Source organism: Amblyomma americanum, chromosome 9 (assembly GCF_052857255.1).
Source record: "Amblyomma americanum isolate KBUSLIRL-KWMA chromosome 9, ASM5285725v1, whole genome shotgun sequence".
In the NCBI taxonomy this organism is placed as follows: domain Eukaryota; kingdom Metazoa; phylum Arthropoda; class Arachnida; order Ixodida; family Ixodidae; genus Amblyomma; species Amblyomma americanum.
The window spans coordinates 34,291,478-34,313,899 of NC_135505.1; the positions used below are offsets into that span (position 1 = coordinate 34,291,478).

The 22,422-nt window shown below is 49.4% G+C and overlaps 1 protein-coding gene across 1 annotated transcript in view; it reads right to left on the minus strand.

Moving 5' to 3' along the window:
- The window catches only part of LOC144104924 (vascular endothelial growth factor receptor 1-like), an 81,118-nt gene that overhangs the window by 11,560 nt on the left and 47,136 nt on the right, over positions 1-22,422 (minus strand). The window contains exons 8-15 of the mRNA XM_077638154.1: positions 6,013-6,171; positions 5,131-5,289; positions 3,974-4,255; positions 3,360-3,481; positions 3,115-3,265; positions 2,429-2,533; positions 2,191-2,310; positions 1,575-1,740 (exon numbers count right to left, since the gene is read on the minus strand). Coding sequence (XP_077494280.1) covers positions 1,575-1,740; positions 2,191-2,310; positions 2,429-2,533; positions 3,115-3,265; positions 3,360-3,481; positions 3,974-4,255; positions 5,131-5,289; positions 6,013-6,171 — 1,264 coding nt within the window. The remainder of the gene's footprint in view (positions 1-1,574; positions 1,741-2,190; positions 2,311-2,428; positions 2,534-3,114; positions 3,266-3,359; positions 3,482-3,973; positions 4,256-5,130; positions 5,290-6,012; positions 6,172-22,422) is intronic.

The following is a 22,422-nucleotide window of genomic DNA, read 5'->3' on the forward strand; positions in this document are numbered from 1 at the left end:
TTTCTTCTTTCACTCCCTCCTTTATCCCTTCCCTTACGGCGCGGTTCAGGTGTCCAACGATATATGAGACAGATACTGCGCCATTTCCTTTCCCCCAAACCAATTATTATTATTATTATTAATAAAACCACCCGGACCCCAAGTCAAAGCTCACTAGTGAATAGCTGTCGTCGTTTTCCGGTAATTATCACCACTCAACACTGCCCGATAACAAAGCCGACAATATGATTCAATATTTCACTTGCTGGGAGTCTTTTGATGACAAAAATTCGATGTTAATGATGCATTACCACGCGTGGCAGGTTTTTTTCTCAAGTGCGGCCGCCACGCCCCCTTTCACAACAACACATGCACATCAGTTCTCAAAAAGGTGCATCAAAAATCAGAACGTCGCCAGAGCGGGAAAATTTAAACTGGTTCTACAAGTGCAGTGCCTAGACTGACCACTGGATGGCATTAGGTGAACGTGAAACGATTCCAACCTGTCGAAATCGGCGATTTAAAGCATCGATCACCGGTGATCGATTTGAATAGGCGTGGTAACGAGAGAGTTATAACAAAGGTAGAAACTAACGCTACGAACTCATCTCCTAGACAGAGCGGGAAAATTTAAACTGGTTCTACAAGTGCAGTGCCTAGACTGACCACTGGATGGCGATAGGTGAACGTGAAACGATTCCAACCTGTCGAAATCGGCGATTTAAATCATCGATCACCGGTGATCGATTTGAATAGGTGTGGTAACGAGAGAGTTATAACAAAGGTAGAAACTAACGCTACAAACTCATCTCCTACTTTTTATTATTTGTTTTTTTATTTTTCCAACACTATATGTTGGCTAGAGCCAGCTAGATGTGGTGACCGAAGTTTGCGGCTTATTCAGACATGCAATACAGATCTACAGTATGCATACGAAGTGCGAAAGAATGAGGCTTTAGAACCTCCACTCCTTGTACAAGCAGTGTCTTTTTTTGCTGCGCCGCTTAGTTTTGCAACCAGATTTTTTTTTTTCATTCACGCGAAGCATCACAATGGGGTCATTATCACGCAACAATTGCTCTCCTGTGCGTGAACGAGTGCCGTGGTGGAGGTGCAGCACCAAACAAGAGGTAAGCAAAGCCTATCGAGTGATGGTGTTGTCTGTGCGTTAAAGGGGCACTGAAGGCAATTTCTTCAAATTTTTTCTTGGTGAAAAGCAATTCTATGACTCTTTCTGGTTTATCTTGATTGTTCATTGGCTGCAAAAGACGCGCTTCTTGTGGCGAAAATTGGGTTTAAAACTTTTTCAGCCACTCGATTCAAACTTGTGACGTTATGACCAAGAAGAAATAACGGTTGCCTTGCTCTATAATACACCTGCACTGACCGCACCGACGTATCTCTCAAATTTCTTACGATAGAAACCTGCAAATGTTAAAAAATTTCACCCTGCATATTAAGCTGCTAAAGATTAGCGGCGTGTGCGCACAGGCCGCACAAAGTATATCCGGTCTGCTTAATCACACTGGTCCGAGCCACAGCGCAGCCCTCCCCAGCAGACGGGGTTCGAAATGGCAAAGGCAGTACAAGCCGACCGGAAGCCGGGTGACGCCGATGTCGGTGACTTTGGGCTGTAGCCTATGTCTGGATCCACTTTGCCCGTCTCGGGGTTCAGCTGGTTGATAAAGCTCTCGCGGTGCCTCAGCAGGTAGTGTCGCAGGTTTCCGAACTTGCAGTACTCCACGATCACCATCAGTTCACCTGCATGCAGCAGAACATGGTGCTGTCAAAACCGCGCACATCAAATCCCTTATGAACGCACTCATTCCGACCTGAGCAGTGGCAATGCGCTCTTCCTCGTTTTGCCACCGTTTTTACCTTTTCTGCTTATTAGCTGCTGGGCATTAAACTAATAATACACAAGCAGCACTAAATCGGAAGGGACAATAGGCACCCAAAGCACCGACTTGAAACCAGCTCATGCAGGTTGAACGTCTCAGCCTTGTGATGGCTGTGTCCTGCCTCTTGTTCACATCAACTTTAAGATTGTTCAGTGCTCTATGAACTACCTTGCTGCAAGCTAAAATGAACATTTTATCCGATGAAACTTGCACTTCATAACCAAGACGCGCAAAATTTGACCCATCATTCTTGCTAACCATTTCAGGCTCACACACTACAGCTGCAGGTAAAAGCAGCCATGAACCTTACCCTTGGCTAGGTTCTTCGTGACGGCGCCGAGGATATTCACAATGTTCAAGTGCCGACCGAGATGAATGAGGATCTTGAGCTCCGCCAGCAACGCCTTGAACTGAGACATGTCTGCTCCTTCTGGGGAACGCAATAAAATAGGGAACAACAAATGCAATGCATATTAGAGACTAGGACTTCACTTTTCCCAAAAGAAGAAATGTCTGTTACTTGTGCGCACGGAGACGTAATGGCTCACCTTTAAGCATTTTCACAGCAACCGTAGGCGACTGTCCGTTGGGTCCAATACCAATGGCTTCAGCCTTGACAACTCGGCCGAAAGCACCCTGTCCCAAGGTTCTACCTATAGGTGATGAAGCAGGCTGTGTTAGACTGCCTTGACAGCACAACACAATATACCTTCTTTCGCCACCGACTTATTTGCTAAAACTAACAAATGGTATTCCACTGTTTTCTATTCCCGACTTCAAGCGCCGAATCATTCGCATGGGCCAGGCACTTAACGAGGGCCCCGGTTCCGAATTCAGACCAGTCGGAAGTGGCTTACTTCACTTCCGATGAAACACATAAAGGATGGCAGTTCACAGCAAAAAAAAATGTTACACCTCTTCGCGTCATTGGCAGTGATAAGTGGCGCGCGGTTATTGTTAGGGTTGCATTAACCCTGGCGGAGTTCTCGTAACCGGTAAGAGTCAAGACAGGTGGTGCGGTCTTTGCTCGACTGCATTTTGGATTCAACACTTGCGGATGAAGATGGCAGTAAGGGAAGAAGTTATATCGAACGTGGTGTACTTGTGCCGTCATTAAGTTCCCCGCTTGCAGCAGGCGTTTCTCTCGTCTCACTACCCTCGGCTTTTAAGATTGCGCGCGAAACCGGCGACCACGAGTGATTGCGTAAGCATATCGTATATATGCTACGCGTACCCAGCTTGAGTCGATCCCTGGGGAATTCCCAGCGCTGGTTGTACGGCAGCAACTCCACTTGCTCGCACAACGGCAAGTCTGGGTTGAACATGTCCGTCTGACCCGTGTCTAAAAGGGTTTTGCTCAATGTCTCCATCTCCCGCTCTGTTTTCTGCGTGATGCGAAAAATGTTGCGCACAGCGGTAAGAACTCACCCGTCACTCGCTGCAAACTGGTCCAGGGCATACACAACTATTTATACTCACCATAACTGCGCGATATTTCTTGCAGAATAAGAACAAGGTGACGAGGATGCAAATGCCGAATACCGTGAACCCGACGGTTATCCAAGTGATCTGGGTGCTACTCATGTCATGCGCCAGTACTCCTGAAACAAGCATAAACGATTATTCTTATACGGTAATGCTCTGTAAAGACTACGCTGTCTGGCAGATACACTATCTTCATAACACGGGGACGCAGAGCTCACCTATGACGATTAGGCAACGTTGAATCAAAGAAAGCACTGTATCGAGAAATGCGCTCAAACGAAAGCACAGAAACAATGAATTTAGAGGAACAATGATTTATATGCTGTCGGCTGCCGGGCACTGCCACCCAAGCCTTCTAAGGCTTTGGCAGGCCCGCATTTGTACTGGAAAGAGCTAATAAAAATTTTCTTGTTATTAATATTATTATCAAACTCCAATTAATATGTTGACGAACCCTTCTTGTTATTTAAAATGTCCACTATATTTCGTGGCACTAAATATGAACCCTTGAAGTTTGCCCCAGCTATACTTCTCACTCATTCCTTAGTGAAACGAAGCGCGTGCACTCGAGCTAATTGGTCCAGAAGAACCCCGTCATGCACACGCACTTCTGGCGACGTGGATGGTGGTGTTGGCGTAGATGGCCCCGGCCCTGTTCTCTGCCCGACACTCGTAGAAGCCGCTGTCCTGGGGCGTCACCTTGCGCTTGGTGAGCCAGCGGCCCTCGCTTAAGCTGTCCATGCCGGTCATGTTGAGCGGCTTGCCGTCCTTGAACCACGAAATGCTGGGCTCCGGCAGGCCGTTCGCTGAGCAGCGCAGGTCAAGGTACGACACGTCGCTCACCACGTCGTTCCGCAGCGTGGTCTCGCTGAACTCAGGAGGGCGCATGTCTGCGTAACGGTGAGCGAAGAAACCAGATGGCGTCCACTAAAGTGTTCTGAAAATGTACACTGCCGCGGGGGTGCTGTGCTCGTTGGCTAGGTCCGAAGGAACCCCGCAAATGTGTAAGGCCTCTCTCTACTCCTTATTGTATGTGAAAGTGTTTTTGTGCCGCCTTATAAGTGTTGTTTAAGTCTTCTTTCACTCTGTATTACCCGTTGCTTTGTGATGCTTTTTTTATTTCTTGTGTTTGACTGGCCGTCATCTTGCTGTCATGCCAACTTGCAAGGGGTAGGGACCTTGTCAAGCTCTCCGAGCTTTTATTCCCGTGCTCCTCCTTTTCTAAGGAAATAAATTGCTTGCTTGCTTGCTTGCTTGATTGAGTGATTGATTGATTGAGTGATTGATTGATTGATTGAGTGATTGATTGATTGATTGATTAAGTGATTGAGTGATTGAGTGATTGATCGATTGATCGATTGATCGATTGATCGATTGAGTGATTGATTGATTGATTGATTGATTGATCGATTGATCGATCGAACGATCGATTGATTGATTGATTGATTGATTGATTGATGGAATAGTGCCTTCTGATCACCAAAGCGAAAAAATGCGCGAAAACTGCGACTTATGACTCGATCAGGGAAATGAGGAAATTAAAAGACGATCAACGCGAATCACGCGGCAGAGTATGCGTTAGCATTAGTGCTCCTCACGGACGGAGCAGCCGCTGCCGCTGGCGAGTTCAGACCGTGCTGAGGTGGCACAGCCCCCGCTTCTCGTTGAACAACCGTTCGGTAAGTTGGAGAGCTGTACAACGTCTAGGAAAGCCAAAAAAATTGGATGACCGACCCTCGGGCTGATCACACACACCCCGTTTTACCTCGCACAGTGATGTTGACGAACTCGTGTCGATGTGAGTTCCCTACGCGGGGGGCGCCGATGCACTTGTAGTGGCCGGACTGGTTGCGGCCGATAGGATTGAAGTAGAGAGTAAGGTTGTTGGAGAATTTCGTCGACGACATGTTGATCTCCAGAGCATCTGCATCAGCACGATCATACGTTATGGCCCGAAGCACACTCTAGTTTTCACAGTGGATACCAAGCAAATTAGTTTTACTGAGGCAGGAAGTCAGGCGCGCAAGCATATAAGGAGCAATGAAAATGAAAGCCCAAGACTTCAAAAATTCTGTCGTAATGCATTAACTTCGCAATGAATTTTTTTTCCTCCTTCACTAAGAGGCATAAGGAGAAGTTGCTGGAAACTGAACTGAGCACTCAGAACTGAATACCTGCGATGGCAGGTGCTCCCAGTGGTGGGTCTTGTGCGGACCAGGTTGCTCTTCCCGAGCGACCAATCATTAATATAACTCCCACCTGCCACGGTGCGCAGGTTGCTCACTAAACGGAGGTGTGTCTAGTCTCACCCTCTGTCTCTGTTCATTAGTGCTGGTTTTTGTTACAATGGGGCAAATCGAGATGACACCGCAAGGTCACGTGATCCATGTGAACCACCTGCCTTCTAGGTTGCTCTCCGGGCACACCACCTCCCAGAGTCCTGGTCGTGATTTTGCGCTCACAACGCGGACAACGCCGACACCATTTGTGTGCGGTCAGGCTGTTATATCTTCAATTATTTATTTTCTGCTGCAGAATGAAGTACTTGTACTACCTGTTTTATTATAGTTTATTTGGTTTCATTGCCTTCATCTCTTAGCAATTCCACTTTGTGCGCAAAGATGAGGTTGTTCCCTTCGGTACTTACCACTCGCGTTGAGGCTGATGCATTTTGCGGATCCTTCCGCTTTCCACTGCCAGGTCAGGTTCTCGTACTTGAACTTGTTGGCCAGGCAACTCAGCCACATTTTCTGCTGATCCACTGGCATTGCATCCGAAGCGAAGATCTCTAAGCCGTTCTTGGCATCTGCATGATGTTGGAGAAGGAAACTGTCACCGTTCGAACGTTCACTTGTTAACTAAGTTGAATATACACCATTGCACACACTCACACTGTAAACTGAACAATCGAAGTCAGTACTACTTTAAAGCGTTTCTTCTGTGTGGAGATGTGGAATTCTTGAAATTATGTGGTGTAGCATTGCATAAATTTCAACATGCAATAACGAATGTCCCATAATCTCACGGATTTGAAAAGTTATATATTTCTTGGAGTCCTATAGTTAGAATCATTTTGAATTCCTTTTTTTCTGGGACACTGTGTTTTCAGGATGCTCCAGAAGTAACAGTTTTTTAGGTTTTTTGAAAGGATACAGAAAAGAATTCATGCAGTGCACGAATTTCTAAGTTAACCCTTCTCAAGAAACGTTTGCAAAATAAAGAGAGAAAAAAAGGTGTGGGATCAAAAACAGGTTTATGATATTCATGTCACAAACAAGAGGAAGAAATGGACTTGGTCAGGGCATCTAATACTGCCGCAAATCTTTGCAGTGTTTGTTCACTCCTCAAATCTGCCGCCACGGCGCTTTATCGCCAATGTTTGCGATGCAAGACGCGACCAGATTTATCTCGATTGATCGCATCTAGGCTCAGCTGATTCTACGTTGTTGCAGAATGTTATAGTAACTTTGCACGCGTTATCTCGAAAGTTCGCTACCAGCTTTAAATTGAGCACGGCCGACAGCGGCGGCGCATTTTGTTCGTCGACCGCCGCGCACGCTTGTCCCCTCTCTGCCACCGAGTGATCCAGTTCATTGTGGGCGAAAGTAGCCCCAATAAACAATTTTCTTTTAGACGAACTTTTATCCGTCTGCATCGCTCCTTCGACTGCCGTCACCACTATGTGACATCTGGTGGAGGTGCTGGATGGCCTTCCATGTTCCCGGACGCCCCCTTCAAGTCGGGACGTCAGCCCCCTGCGCTTAGCACCGGAGAACGAGCCCGGAGCTGATCGAGTCAGCCGACGTCTCCAGGGAGAGCAGTCTGAGTTCGGGACCCAGCCGGACCACACCAGACAGCGAAAGGCAGCGAATACCACTACCTCGAAAAAGAAAAGGTCGACCCCGATCATACTGTAGTAGTCGCGGGAGCCGCCAGCTCTCAACGGACCCTAGGCGAAGACCACAAGGGATGTTTGGACCAATATAAGCGCATGGCATCATTCAAAAAGTGGGATGATGCAACAAAAATTGGACACATTTTTCTCACTAGAGGGCTCAGCACGTACGCGATACGAAAACCACGAGTCGTCCCTAAAGACATGGGAGCTATTCAAGAAAGAAATTTTAAAGATATTTACCAGTGTTGTGAGGAAAGAAAGAGCCGGACGACTCCTCGAGTCCAGGATTCAGCTTCCGAATGAGCCCTTTCGCGGTTTGGTGGAAAAAATGAAGCGCCCCTTTCGCTGCGCCGACGCCGAGATGACCGAGAAAAAGAAAGTTCACTTTGAATGTGTGGCCTAAAAGAACAACTCTTTGGAAGCCTCGTCCGCCAGCCACCAAAAACAGTCGAGGAGTTCATACAAGAAGCCTGAACGATCGCGAAGACCCTCGACGTCAGAGCTCGGTTGTACAATCGCCCTTCCTCTGCCCGTGTAATCCGTTCGGGCACGACGGCCACCACAAGCGACAACTTGAGGGAAGTTATCCGCGAAGTCGTCCGAGGGGAGCTACGCCAATTACTGCCATCCTCCCTACAGCCTGAAGAGGTGACTCTGATGGATGTGGTACGGGAAGAAGTGCTACAGGCACTTGGTACCCCGAAGGCCACAGAATCCTAGGCCTTGAACTACGCCGCTCCAGTAAGGACTCCTGAGCCCCAACGATAACACCTACGTCCTCTCCGAGATGAGCCAATTGTTCCAGAATGCCGCCTCCCATCCCCCACCCACCCAGCCTACCAACGACGCTCACGCCGCCGTAAATGCGACGCCTAAAGGACTTCCGACAACTCACCGTTGCGCTTTCATTGCGTCGAGGCCGGCCATATTCTTCGTTACTGTCCGCACCGACGCATCGGTCGTCGAGGATTTGCCGCTGATGCCCCACGACAACGCTTCGGCCAACGTCCGCAGGAAATCGACGAGTGTCTGCGTCGAGAGGAGTATGCGCCGAACCGCCTTTCGCGCTCATTACCACCCTCAACCTAGCGCTTTGTGTCGCCACGCCGCAGCTACGCAGCCGTGGTACGTGAGCAACCTCTGCAGGTGAGGTTGCTCACGAGCGAAAGGCCGAAGATCCTCCACCGACAACGCCCTATGAGGACACTGCACCCGCTACGCCGCATGAAGAACCTATACTCGCTGCACCGACGCCGCACGAAATGAAAACCCCGACTACGACGCGAACTGCTTTCAAAACAACGCCGCCACCCAGAACGACTTCGACAACGCGCCCCTCCCGTGGCTCGCATACGCGACGAAGCCGTCACCCGACGCAGAGGGCGACATGCAATGCAAGAACCTGGATATCTGACTTGAAAGTGACGATCGACAGCCGGAAAGTTATCGCTCTAGCCGACACAGGAGCCTATTACTCAGTAATGACTAGAACATTCTCTGCACAGCTCAGTAAAGTTATGACGGCTTTGTACAGCCCACAAATTCGCATCACAGGGGCCCACCTCACTAAGCCATCAGGACGATGCACAGCGCGAGTGACTGTCAAAACACATACCTCTCCTGCGACCTTTGTTGCACTACCGCAATGCTCCCGCGAGGTGATCTTGGGCATGGATTTCCTTAATGAGCATCATGCCATCATCGTCCTGCGATCCAAGCTGATCACGCTTTCGACGCACGAGGCCATCCCTTCGATGAAACCTCTAGAAAAACACGTTGCCCTGAGTGTCCTGGAGGAAGAAGTGAAAGTCCCACACCGTCCAAGCGTTTTCGTGACCGTAGGTGCCACGAAAGTAATTGACGCTGAAGTCATCACCGAGGGGAACATGCAGTTGCTCCTGTACCGAAGAATCAGCATTGCAAGAGGCATCGCACATTTCCGCAATGGCCAGGCCGAAGTACGGCTCGCTAACTTCAGCGAAATATACCGGCACATAAACAGAGGAACGACGATTGCTTTCTTCGACGAAACATCCGTCGTACGAGCCTCCTTCACCCTCTCTGATCCATCCGCAGAAGATTCACCTGACCAAAAGAACTCACCCACTTTTATCATCGACCCAGCCCTGCGCCGGAACAGACGAGACCAGATCCGCAATCTGATTCGAAGCTACAGGGAGTGTTTTTCGTCATCACCGAAGATCCGTCAAACGCCGATTGTCAAGCATCGCATTATAACCGACCAACACGCTGACCTCTCCTTCAAAGCTCCTACCGTGTGTTACCGCGAGAACGACAATCCATTCAGGATCAAGGGGAAGAAATACTTCGCGACGACGTCGTCCAGCCTCCAAACAGCCCATGGGCGGCACCGGTTATTCTAGTGAGAAAGAAAAAAAAACGCGCACTACGATTTTTTTTATTACCGCCGCTTGCACAACATAACAAATAAGGACGTGTACCCCCTCCTCCACATCGACGACACACTGGACCGGCTCTCCAACGTCAAGTATTTCTCGTCGGTGGACCTGCAGAGCGGCTACTGGCAAATTCAGGTCGACGAAAGAGATCGCGAGAATACAGTATTCATCACTACGGATGGACTCTTTGAGTTCAAGGTGATCTCGTTTGGTCTTTGTTCCGCGCCATCGACGTTTCAGCAAGTAATGGAAACAGGGCTGGCAGGCCTGAAGTTGCAAATTTGTCTGCTATTCATAGATGACGTCGTTGTCTTCGCCTCGAACTTTGAACACGCGATCAAGTCGTATGGCCTTCCATTGAAAGCAGAGAAGTGCCACATTGCCTACGAACAGCTTGCTGTTTCTAGGCCACATCGTTTGCAGGGAGAGAGTACGCCCAGACCCGCAGAAAACAGCCACTATTGAACACTTTTCCCCATCGGCCCATAAAAAAGCAGTGCGCAGATTCCTCGCTCTGTGCGCATATTACCAATGGTTTGTGAAAAACTTTTCGCGCATGGCCGAGCCCCTGACCCAACTGACGAAGACTGACGTGCCATTTAAGTGGGAAGCGCCGCAAGGAGAAGCCTCCAAAGAACATTAGCGTCGTTTACAGTCCCCACCGATCCTCGAGCATTTTGATGAAAACGCCGATACTGAAGTTTATACAGACGCCCTCGTTCAAAAAAGCGACGGGCTGGAGAAAGTCATCGCATACGTTAGCCGTTCCCTTTCCAAGGCCGAGGCTAACTGTTCGACAACTGAGAAGAAGTGCCTTGCCATCATCTGGGCTACATAGATATTCCGCCCGTACCTGTATGGACGACCGTTCAAGGTGGTCAGCGATCACCACGCGCTATGGCGGCTTGCAAATTAGAAGGACCCCTCTGGCCGCGTCGCTCGATGGATTCTGCGCCTCCAGGAGTTTGACGTTACAGTCGTTTACAAGTCCGGAGGCAAGCACTCTGACGCCGATGGCCTCTCATGAGCCACTGTAGATGCACCGCTGCCCAACGAAGATGAGGACGCCTTCCTTCATCATCAGCTCCAGCTCTTTTGCACGGCACTGACTCTTGGACCCCGACCTAGAACGCCTCATCGAGTACTTGGAAGGCACGGTTTCTTCAAAACCAGGTTCATTCAAGCGAGGACTGTCTTCCTACCTCCTACCTCCTTGTTTTACCTGCTTGTCTCCGCGAAGAAGTTCTACACGCTTCACACGAGGAGCCGACAGCTGGACATCTCGGGTTTATTCGCTCCCTTCGACGCATTCAAGACAAGTATTAAAGGCCCCGACTATCTGCCGATGCCGTACATTATGTGTAAACCTGCCGAGATTGTCAGCCACGAAAGATTCTACCACCAAACCAGCAGGATTTCTGAACCCCATTGAACCTCCCTCAAGGTCCTTTCAGCAGATCCGTATGGACTTTCTTAGCTGTTTTCCAAAGTCAACGCCTGGAAATAAGTGGATCATTATAGCGACCGACTACTTACCCGCTACGCCGATGCAAAAGCCTTAAGGAACAGCACCAGAAGTCGCAAAATTTTTTGTGGAGTGCATGGATGGATGGATGGATGGATGGATGGATGGATGGATGGATGGATGGATGGATGGATGGATGGATGGATGGATGGATGGATGGATGGATGGATGGATGGATGGATGGATGGATGGATGGATCGGTGGGTGGGTGGGTGGGTGGATGGACGGACGGACGGACGGACGGACGGGTGGGTGGGCGGGTGGATGGACGTTTGGATGGATACGGCTGAACTCTTTAAATCGGGCGGTGGCTCAAGCCAACTAGCCGTGAATTATGAAATTTTACTCTTCTCTTGATTTTAGCCACCAATCAGATAACCTTCGCTTGGTTATTTCTACCCGCTTAAAATCTACTTTCCCTTCACTGTCCTTAAACCCCTATGCCTTGGATAAATCAGCCCCCTGCTTTCCACTGTACTGTAAAGCCCTTTACAGAAAAGTACCAAGTGTTCAGCCGTTTCCTCCTCATCTCCGCACGCAACGCACAACGTGTCTCTCTCGTCGTACCTGACTCTATATGTCTAAGTCCGCAAAACTCCCGTCCTGGCCTCAAACATCAAAGAGCTTCCCCTACAATTATCATACATATTTTCTTTGGCAATTTCAAGCTTAAAATTCCTCTATGTTCCCAGTGCTCATTTCGTCAGCATCCCTGTTTTTCACAGAGCTCTCACTGTTTCTTTAACCTTTTTCTTAAAGGATAATTGCTGATTTGCCCCCTACTGCTGTCCAGATTTTTGGTTGTCAATTTTCTAGTTTGCTTTCTTCATTTCGTATCAACATTCCTTTTATACAAGTATCTGAAAACTTTCCTTGCCCACTGCTTTTCCCCAATTTTCTCAATCGCTGCTCAAATGCTATCATTCTGCTAGCTTCTCTGCTCTCGGACGAAGCCCATCCCATATCACCCTGTGCCCCCTGATTTGGTGTATTGCCATGTGCTCAGAAAGCTAGCCTCCCTACGCCACGTTGTTTAATTTTTAACCTTGCTTGAACGTCTGGTCTCATGCACAGGACCGCATTACCGAAAGTCAGGCTAGGAACCATCATCCCTTTCCAGATGCCTCTTACCACTTCATACCTACTGTAATTCCACAGTGCCCTATTTTTCATGACAGCTGCATTCCTACGAGCTTTATTGATTACATATTTTTCATGGTCTGTCAGATACTCAGCACCGTTATTTATCCACACCTCAAGATATTCGTACTCATCCACTACTTCTAGCGTGAACTCTTGCATTCTATGCTCGTCAACCTCATCGTTAAATATCATTACTGCAGATTTTTCGTTACTAAACTTAAAACCTGATCTATCTCCCTCTGTGCCACATATGCCTATAAACTGCTGTAAATCTTCCTTGTTGTTAGCCATTAGCACTATTTATTCCGCGTATATTAGTCCCGGTGATGACTGTTTAATCAATTATCCTTGCTTGAAAAAGAAAGGTTGAAGCCGAGTCCGCTCCTCTCTAGCTTGGTCTGCAACCCTTGCAGATACAATATGAACAACAAAGGAGACAGAGGACATCCTTGCCTAAGCCCCCGCTGTATCTCTACCGGCTCTGATACATTTTTTTCTCATTCTATAATCACTCTGGTACCTGTACACATATTTATAAGATTAATTACTCCCTCTTCAACATACGATGTACCCATCATGTCCCACAGATACACTTGATTAACGTTGTAGTAGCCCCTTGATATCGAGAAATGCTAGCCATAGGGGCCTGTGTTCCTTTTCAGAAATCTCTACACACTGCGTCAATAAAAAAAGATTGTCCTCCAACCTCCGTTGTTTCTGGAACCCATTTTGTAGCTCCCCTAGCACCCCCTCGTTCTCCACCCAAGCCTGCATTCTGTCCTTTATAATTTACGTCAGCTTTGTCCCCTTTCCCTTATCAATCATGTTCATTCTACTTAATCGCCATTCATCGGGGACTTTCCCATGCACTATCATTTTATTCACTGCCTGTATAATTGTTTTCTTGGATTTTGGTCCTAGCTTCTTTATTAACATAATCGGAATACCATTTGCTCCTGTTGACGTCCCACTAGGAATCTTCTTCTCTGCCCTTTCCCACTCGCTTTGCTCAAGTGAAGCTATTGCAGTAACCAGTCTATCCTCTTTCGATAAATTATTTGCAACATTTCTTTCTTTAAATTTTTCTGTCATCCTTGTTCCTATGTGTTTTATCGCTTCATCCCCTTCTAGTCGAATACCGTGATCTGTAACTATAAACCTTTGTTCTAGCCTAGTCTATTACTCATTGCATTTAGAAGCGTCCAGAATTTTCGAGCTGCTTTTCTATGCTTTTATCTACTTTTCACATGCATTAGGCACCCATTCTTCTAATTTTCTCATTAATCAAATAGGGTGCTTCCCTTCTACACTTTATGAAGTTGTCCCATTTTCTGTCTACTTCAACTTCTGGTTCCCCCCTCTTCTTAGAATATCTGTGTGCCCTGGATGCCTCCTGACGTTTCTATATCATCCTCTTGACCTCCTCGTCCCACCAACTCTTGGGTTTGCGTCTTTTCCCTTTTAGCTTTACTCGCACCTTTGCTAGCTCTAGCTCCAGTAATCGAGTTATTTTGGTATAAGCCCATTTGGTTTCACTATCCTCAAAATTACTATCTCAATTTGTTTGGCTGCTGCTTCCAATTACTTTTCTGAGTAAAAATTCCCCTCTGACTGTTAATCTCGCTTCAGTCCTGCTTTGGTTTCTCTTCTGAAACTCAACTTGATACGCTTGTGGTCACTACCTAGACTTCTCCAACCATGTTCATCTATGCTCATTACCCCTAATCTATTATACATCCTCTGTGACATTAGTGCATAATCTATCGTCGAGTGCAGACTCCCTGCCTCCCATGTTATGAGCCCTTCAAACTTCTCGGTACTGTTGCATAAAAATAAATCACGCCTGTCACACATATCCTGCAGCATGCTTCCTGTCGAATCTGGGTACCCATCCTGGTCTTCTATATGTGCGTTCATGTCGCCTAATATAATTCTCTCCTTGTACTCCTAGCTCAACAATGTCGCTTGCAATACACACTAGCATTTTCCTGTTTTCCTCTATTGCATTAGCTCCGGTCCACAGGTATACAAAGCCAAGGACTGTTTGCTCCCCTGCCAATTTTCCTTTTAGCCATAAATTTTCCTTGCATCCCAGTTTAACCCTTTGAAAATTCTTACTTTTATGAATGAATGCCCTAATTCCACCCCCCTTTCTGCTGCCCTCTGTTCTATTACAATATTCCCATGCGTATTCTGGCTTACAGGGCGCGTGCTCCATGTCTCTAAGATGCGTTTCCACTAAACCATATACCATTAATTCCTCCTGCCTTAACTGTTCTCCTATTTCCTCCCAATTCAGTCGATTCATGCCACATTGCATGTTAATGAAACATATATCTGAATTAACTTGGCCCTAGAGCTTGTGTCTATTACTTCTCTTATTGTTCCATCGTCCCTTTGATCTTGGTTCTTCCTTTTCTACACTGGTTCCCTCAGAGCTCTGGGTCTCACCAATAAAGCTGTTGCCTGGCGACCTATCCTACTACCCACCCTCTTGCCAGTGGCACCACCGTAGGGAATGCCATCCTGTGCAAAAGGGTCGGACATGGCCTCGTACACTTCCTTGTTAACTTCCATTACCCCGTATCTTAGTCGTCGACTCATTAACCTAATTACACCGTTAGCCTCAACGATCCTCATTTCCGTTTCACTAGCCTGCCTCTGGACCTCTGAGATTGTGCAGATGGTCCCACGCACACTCTCAGGGGCCTCTCTAAGCCTACGCATCCCCACTTCTAACTGCTTCTCGAGATTCTGGCTCCCTCCCTTCAGCACATCGTTGAGACCAGCATAGATAACGACAAGGTGTTCGCCATTTATGCTGCCCCCACCACCTCCTGGGCTTTGGCCATTGCATCTAACATGCAGTTCCCTGACTGGGCTTCCACCTGCACCCAGCTGTCCGCCTTCACTGTTGTCAAAACGCCTCCCTCAACCCTCGCTACGTTCGAGTCACCGACTACCAGAACGCTCCTCCGCTCTAACCGTTCGCTTCCTGACTGCGACTGTTGCCCTCCGGATCGCACTACCTGTCTCTCCCGCCGCCTTACGCTACGGTCGCGAGTTTTTACTTCTCTCTCTTCCCCACTCAAAGCCTGCTGCGCTACAGCACTGTAGGATCGACGAGACTCGTCCCCCACCTGACACTGCTCTGAACCGGGGTGCCCTGCCGGCCGCGACCTGAGCGCTTCTACCTGCTCTTCTACCTGGGCCCGCTTTTCCAGCTCCTCCTTCAGCTCGCCCACATTTCGCTCCAACTGGTCAGCTTTAGCCTCCTCCTTTTTAAACGACTCGGCGACCTGAGTTTCTAACTTAATCCGTTTCCCCCGTTCCCCCTTCAGGTCCCATTGAGTTCCTTAATCGTAGCTGCCCGTTCCCCTTTCCACATCTGAACGGCCTCCTCAAAACGCTTACATATCTTGCACGCGAAGCTAGCCCCATCTGCCTCGGCTGAGCTCCTGAACTTAGACTCCTCTAAATAGCACCAACGGTCGCACTCGTGGCACTGCACTAACTCCCCGTCCCCGTCCACCTTGACTTTCTTAGCTTGCCGACCCATCTTCCGGCCGACTATGCAACGTAAAAGCCCACCAAAATTTCTACACAATAACCTTCGCCATTACGCAACGTAAAAGCCTGCCAAAATTCCTACAGAAAAAAACCTTCGGCACTATGCAACGTAAGAGCCCGCTAAAATTCCTGCACAAAAACCTTCGGCAATACGCAACGTAAAAGCCCGCCAAAATTCCTACACAAAAGCCTTCGGCACTACACAACGTAAAGGCCCGCCAAAATTCCTACACAAAAACCTTCGGCACTACGCAACGTAAAAGCCCGCTAAAATTCCTGCAGAAAAAACCTTCGGCACTACGCAACGTAAAATCCCGCCAAAATTCCTATAATAAAAATCATCAGTACCACGCAATGTAAAAGCCTGGCAAAATTCCTACACAAAAACCTTCGGCACACACGCTTCCGCTAGCCTTCCTACCCTTGACTCGGTTTAAAACTACCGCCCGAGAGCATGTACAAGTGCAAACACCAAAAAGTACTTAGCTTTGGACGTAGCCGGTGGAGCTCCGAAAAAAAGCGTCCTCCTCCGACGGCCCCAATGTGCTCATCACGGACAGAGGAACAGCATTCACGGCGCACTAACGCAAGCCATCCTGCGTTACAGCCAAACCAGCCACAGGAGGACAACTGCATACCATACGCAGACCAACGGACTGACCGAGAGCAATGTATGTCGATGCCGAACACAAAACCTCGGACGTCGTCCTGCCTTACGTCGTCTTTGCCTGCGACACCGCATTGCAGGAGACCACCAAGATGACGCCATTAAGGCTCGTCCATGGCGGGGAGGGAACCACCAAGCCATGACCATGCTAGACGCCATGCTGCCCAACGTTACAGAAGAAGAGAACGTCAACGTCACCCCCTGCCTTAAGCGCGCAGAAGCAGCTCGAAGTCTTGCCCGATTACGGATCAAAGACCAGCAGCGGACCGACACCATACGCTACAACCTACGAAGACGCAACGCGGAATACAAGCCAGGAGACCACGTCTGGGTTTGGACGTGCCATTCGCCGCCGTGGATTGAGTGAAAAGCTTTTGGACCTCTATTTCGGCCCGCACAAGGTTCTTCGTCGCCTTGGTGAACTGGATTATGTAGTCATTCCGGACGCAATGACTGCATCCCAGCGACGCCGCCTACAACCAGAAATTGTCCATTTCCGTCCGTATGAAACTCTATTATGTGCTCTAAAGGGCGCTGCGTTTCCACACTCTGTGTTTATTTTCGCACGATCCGTTTATTTGTTGCTAGTCACAATATTTGTTTTAATGCATCGGGTCAATGCTTCATTGAGAGGGGAGTAATGCCGCGAATCTTTGCAGTGTTTGTTCATTCTTAAAACCCACCGCAACACCGCTTTATCGCTGTGTTTGCGATGCAAGACGCGACCAGATTTATCTCGATTGATCGCAGCAAGGCAGAGCTGATTCTACGTTGTTCCAGAATGTTCCAGTAACTTTGCACACTTCATCTCGAAATTTCGTTATCAGCTTTAAATTGAGCACGGCCGAGAGCGGCAGCGCATTCTGTTCGACGACCGCCGTACACGCTTGTCGTTCGCCGCCGCCGAGTGATTCAATCCATTGTGGGGACCGCCAGGTGGCCGGCGGAGAGAGCGGATGCACCTCACCTCGGCTCCGTGGATTTTCCCTCGGGACGGGACGGCGGTGAAATAGACTGATACCACCCATAATCGGTCAGTGAAGGTGTTCGGCACCCGTTCCCACCATTTTCCGTGCGATTCCGACCATTTTTGTCCGAAAAAGACTGCCGCTCCGAGCCTGGCGCGGAGCTCTAGGCCTCGCGCTGGGCCTAGCACAACAAGGGCCCCCACCGCTGCGGCCGCTGGTTAGGCCTACGGCCACCGGTGCGTCTAGACTCACCTCGCCTACGTATTGACCTAAGCAATGATGGTCTACGGCGTAGAAGGCGAAGAAATCAACCCCGAAGACTTCGCTAACGACCCGTGTTGGTCGAGAGCAATCCAAGCCCGCAATGTGGTCTTCCCTACCCTAGCCACTTCGAGTCCGGCTCTGAAGCAGGCCTCCCAAGGTCACCCACCCGCCGACCCGGCCATGTCGGCGTCGCCCAATCAAGGCAAAACTATTTCTCCAAAACTTAAACGTCATGCTCCACTACCAAAACTCCCGGCTACGAATCCGAAAGTAATTTTCCGACCTGGTGGCGGATTGGACCTTAGACAATGTAACGGTGGCGCGCTACTGCCTATTGTGTGCGCGGCTGTGACGCTCAACTACCATGACGCCCTGCAGCACGACCGACTCAGAGTTAACCCACACAATAACTTATTCACAATCAGCACACCTGCCGAGGTGCGTACCAAAAACTACGTGCAGCTGCAGACGCTCCAACTCAACGACAAGCAATTCCCGGTAAAGGCTTACATCGCCGCGCCCGACGATGCCGTACGTGGAATTCTCTACAATGCAATCTACAGCCAAACCCAAGAAGAGATATTCAACGACCTCGTCGCACTAAACCCTAGCCGATCCTACACAATAGCAGACGCGCGCCCTTTGGGCCACACTAAATCAATCCTGATCATCTTCGTCAAAGCCAAGGAGGTTCCCAAGCAGCTAAACTTCTACGGAGCCGTCTGTAACTGCCACCCCTTCAAAGCCAAGGTAGAGGCCTGTTTTAACTGCTGGAGACCAGGCCTCTGGTCGGACGTCTGCCCGCAAGCTGTCAGCAACAGATGTCACAGATGCGGCGGCACCCATCCGGCAACTTCAACTCCCACGTGCGACTCCAAATGTATCTTGTGCGGTGGCTCCCATTTCACGGGGTCCAAAAAATGCAAAGTCCAGTTCAACCGAGCGTGCAACCCGAAATCCAACACCAATGCTACAACCACCACAGACAATCCCGCCGTGTCTTCATCCACCAAGAGCACGACTCAGCAGTCCCGATCATCACGCAGCCGTCTTCGGACCAACTCCAGAACCGGTTCCACGTCCGTCTCACGAAAAAGCCAGCGCAGGAGCCGGTCGGCTTCCTTCTCGCCACTACCGGGACCAAAAGCTCAGCCCATGGACACACAGATGAGCTGGAAGCCGGGACCTCTCTCGCTCGCTAAAGAGAATCAAGAACTCAGAGCACAACTCCGGCAGGAGGGTTTAGAAATTACAGCTACTTCTCAGGCGAGAACAGCCTACAAAGAATTCGGTACCCCCCAACGCAGTACAAACTATCACCCCTAAGCAACTCAGTCCTTCCCCTGCCTCCACCTCCTACTCACGTGCTGCGTCACCTACTCGCAACCCCCCAGTTAAGCGCAAGGCGCAAGCTGAAAATGACCCCCACAACTCAGTAGCCACAGCTGCGCTCACTCAGCTAACCTCGATAATTCAAAGCCTCGAACAAAACATGAACGCCCTTCGCACTGATACTGCAGCATGGATTGCAAACATTGCAGGCCGGATGATTGCACTCGAGAGACATCAAGGCGCACATGAAGACTATGGCTCAAATCCAGCCCCACATACAAGGACAATTCATCACCCAGCCAAACGGCCCAAATCTCATAGACCCGTCAGCCGCCCCCCAACACGGATGCACAACATAGCTGCATTCGAGTGTGGCAGTGGAATTGCAGGGGCTTCCGAGCGAAGCACGACAACCTACAACTTTACCTCTAAAACCTCTCAGCAGACGAGATACCTACCGTTATAGCATCGCATGAAACTCTCTGTAATGTCAAGCTTCGAACCTACACAGTTCATGAGTAAATCAGCGTGCTACCACGAACGCGAGTAGCGACACTGGTGCACCGTAACTTTACCGCAATTGAGCACACTTTAGAGCTTAATGACATAGCCATCCTCCTAGTACAACTCTTGCCCCGCACACGCAAGGGCAGCAGCCTCTTCATACTAAACATATATAGCCCGCCAAAATGCCCTCCGGCACCTCTCATTGCAGCAATGCGCAAGGCACTCATGATCAGTGCAGACCATTCCATTCTGATATTTGGCGACTTTAACGCCAACCAAACCAGCTGGAGCTACCGTAAAAACTGTCGTAAAGGCGCCTCGGTTTCGACTTTCATCCAGAACAAGGCTTATCTCTGCTCAACGAAATAGACCAACCCGCAAGGATCGGAACAAGTATTCAGCACAACACCAGCCCGGACCTAACCCTCTAAAAACACCTCCCCAACAGTCATTGGAGAAACAAGCAGCACTCACTCGATCGGTAGTGATCACTATATACTCAACGCCGATCTCAACCTCACAAACTTAGCCCAGGTTAGAAGACGACGCCTGGAGGTGGTGCACTGGGATAAGTTCCGTCAAATCCGACGAGACGTCCCAGACACCATCACAGACCTGGACACCTGGACACAAACTCTCACAAAGGACGTGGCTGGGGCCGCATCCACAATCCCTGACAGCTCAAATGCAGAGACGGCAGATAGTCGCTTAATACAAATTTGAGAAGCGCATGCCAGCCTTCAAAAAAGGTGGCTCGCTGACAAACACAATAGGCCACTTAAGCGGCGCATAGCCGCGCTAGTAAAGAAGATCGAAGCTCAAGCAAGCCAATTGACACACCAGCAATGAGGAAAGTTGTGCGATCGTATAAGCGGCAACCTCGAACTCAAAGACACGTGGGCATTTCTTCGTTGTTTGCTCGAACCAGGAGGCACGAAAACAATGCAAAGGAAAAACGCCAACCGCATTCTGCACATGCTCCCTCTACAGTATGACGTCTTGTTAACCGCTCTTAAAGCACAATATCTTATCACAACTCCACCTACCGCGCTCCCTACTTACAGCGGCGGCCTCAATCCTACACTATATGAGAACATTTCTACATGGGAAGTTAAAGCCGCCATGCAGAAACTACGCACCACTTCGGTCCCGCGGGCAGACAAAATGAACAACAAGATGCTTAGGAATCTTGACGAGCGCTCCATAGAGGCTATAACAGACCTATTTAAAAGGGGCTCGCAAGATGGGGGGCTACCAGCCCAATGGACGCACGCCCGCATAACCTTTATTCCGAAACAAGGCAAACCTCTAGATAAAATAACCTACGCCCAATCTCCCTCACATCCTGTCTAGGCAAAATGTTTGAACATGTGGTCCTGCAACGCCTACAGAACCATATTGCCGCGAATATTTGCAGTGTTTGTTCGTTTTTCAAATCTGCCGCCACACCACTTTATCGCTTTGTTTGCGACGCAAGACGCGACTAGATTTATCTCGATTGATCGCAGCCAGCCAAAGCTGATTCTACGTTGTTCCATAATGTTCTAGTAACTTTTCACGCTTTATCTCGAAAGTTCGCTTTCAGCTTTAAATTGAGGACGGCCGACAGCGGCGGGCATTCTGTTCGACGCCCGCCAAGCACGCTTGTCGCCTCACCGCCGCCGAGTGATTCAGTCCATTTTGGGTGCAAGTCAGCCCAATAAACAGTTTTCTTTTAGAAGACCCCTTTTGTCCGTCTTCATCGCTGCTTCGACTGCCGTCAATACTACGTGACATCTGGTGGAGGTGCTGTGTGCCTTCCATGTTCTGGACGCCGCCTTCAAGTCGTGAAGCCAGCCCTCAGCGCTTCGCACCCGAGGACGAGCCAGCAGCTCAGCGAGCCAGCCGACGTATTCAGGGAGAGGAGCCTGAGTTTCGGAAACTGCCGGACCGCACCAGACAGCGAAAAGACGCTGATACGAGCACCGCAACCTCGCCAAAGATGTCGACACTGATCATACTGCAGCAGCCGCGGGAGCCGCCAACTTTCAATGGATCCCTAGGCGAAGACCCTGAAGAATGGTTGGACCAATTTGAGCGATTGGCGTCATTCAACAAGTGGGATGATGCGGCAAAAATTGGACACGTATTCTTCTCATTGAATGGCACCGCACGCACGTGGTACGAAAACCTCGATTCGTCCGTTACGACATGGGAGCTATACAAGAGAGAACTATTGAAGGTATTCACCGGTGTCGTGAGGAAAGAAAAAGCCGAACAACTCCTCGAGTCCAGGATCCAGCTTCCGAATGAGCCCGTCCGCGGTTACGTCGAGGTGATGAAGCGCCTATTTCGCCGCGCTGACCCCGAGATCACCGAGGAAAAGAAAGTACAGTTTTTAATGCGCGGCGCAAAAGAACAACTCTTTGGCAGTCTCGTCCGCCAGCCGCCAAAAACAGTCGAGGAATTAATGCAAGAAGCCTGCACGATTGAGAAGACCCTAGACGTCCGAGCTCGGCAGTACAATCGCCCTTCCTCTGCCTGTGCAATCCGTTCGGACACGACGGCCACCACCAGCGGCAGCTTGCGGGAAGTTATCCGCGAAATCGTCCGAGAGGAGCTACGCCGATTACTGCCATTCTCCCCACAGCCACAAGCAGCGACTCTGACGGATGTGGTACGCGAAGAAGTGCAACAGGCACTTCTCAACCCGACGGCCACAGAACTCCAGGCCATAACCTACGCCGCTGCAGTAAGGACTGCTCAGCCCCAACGACAACCCCT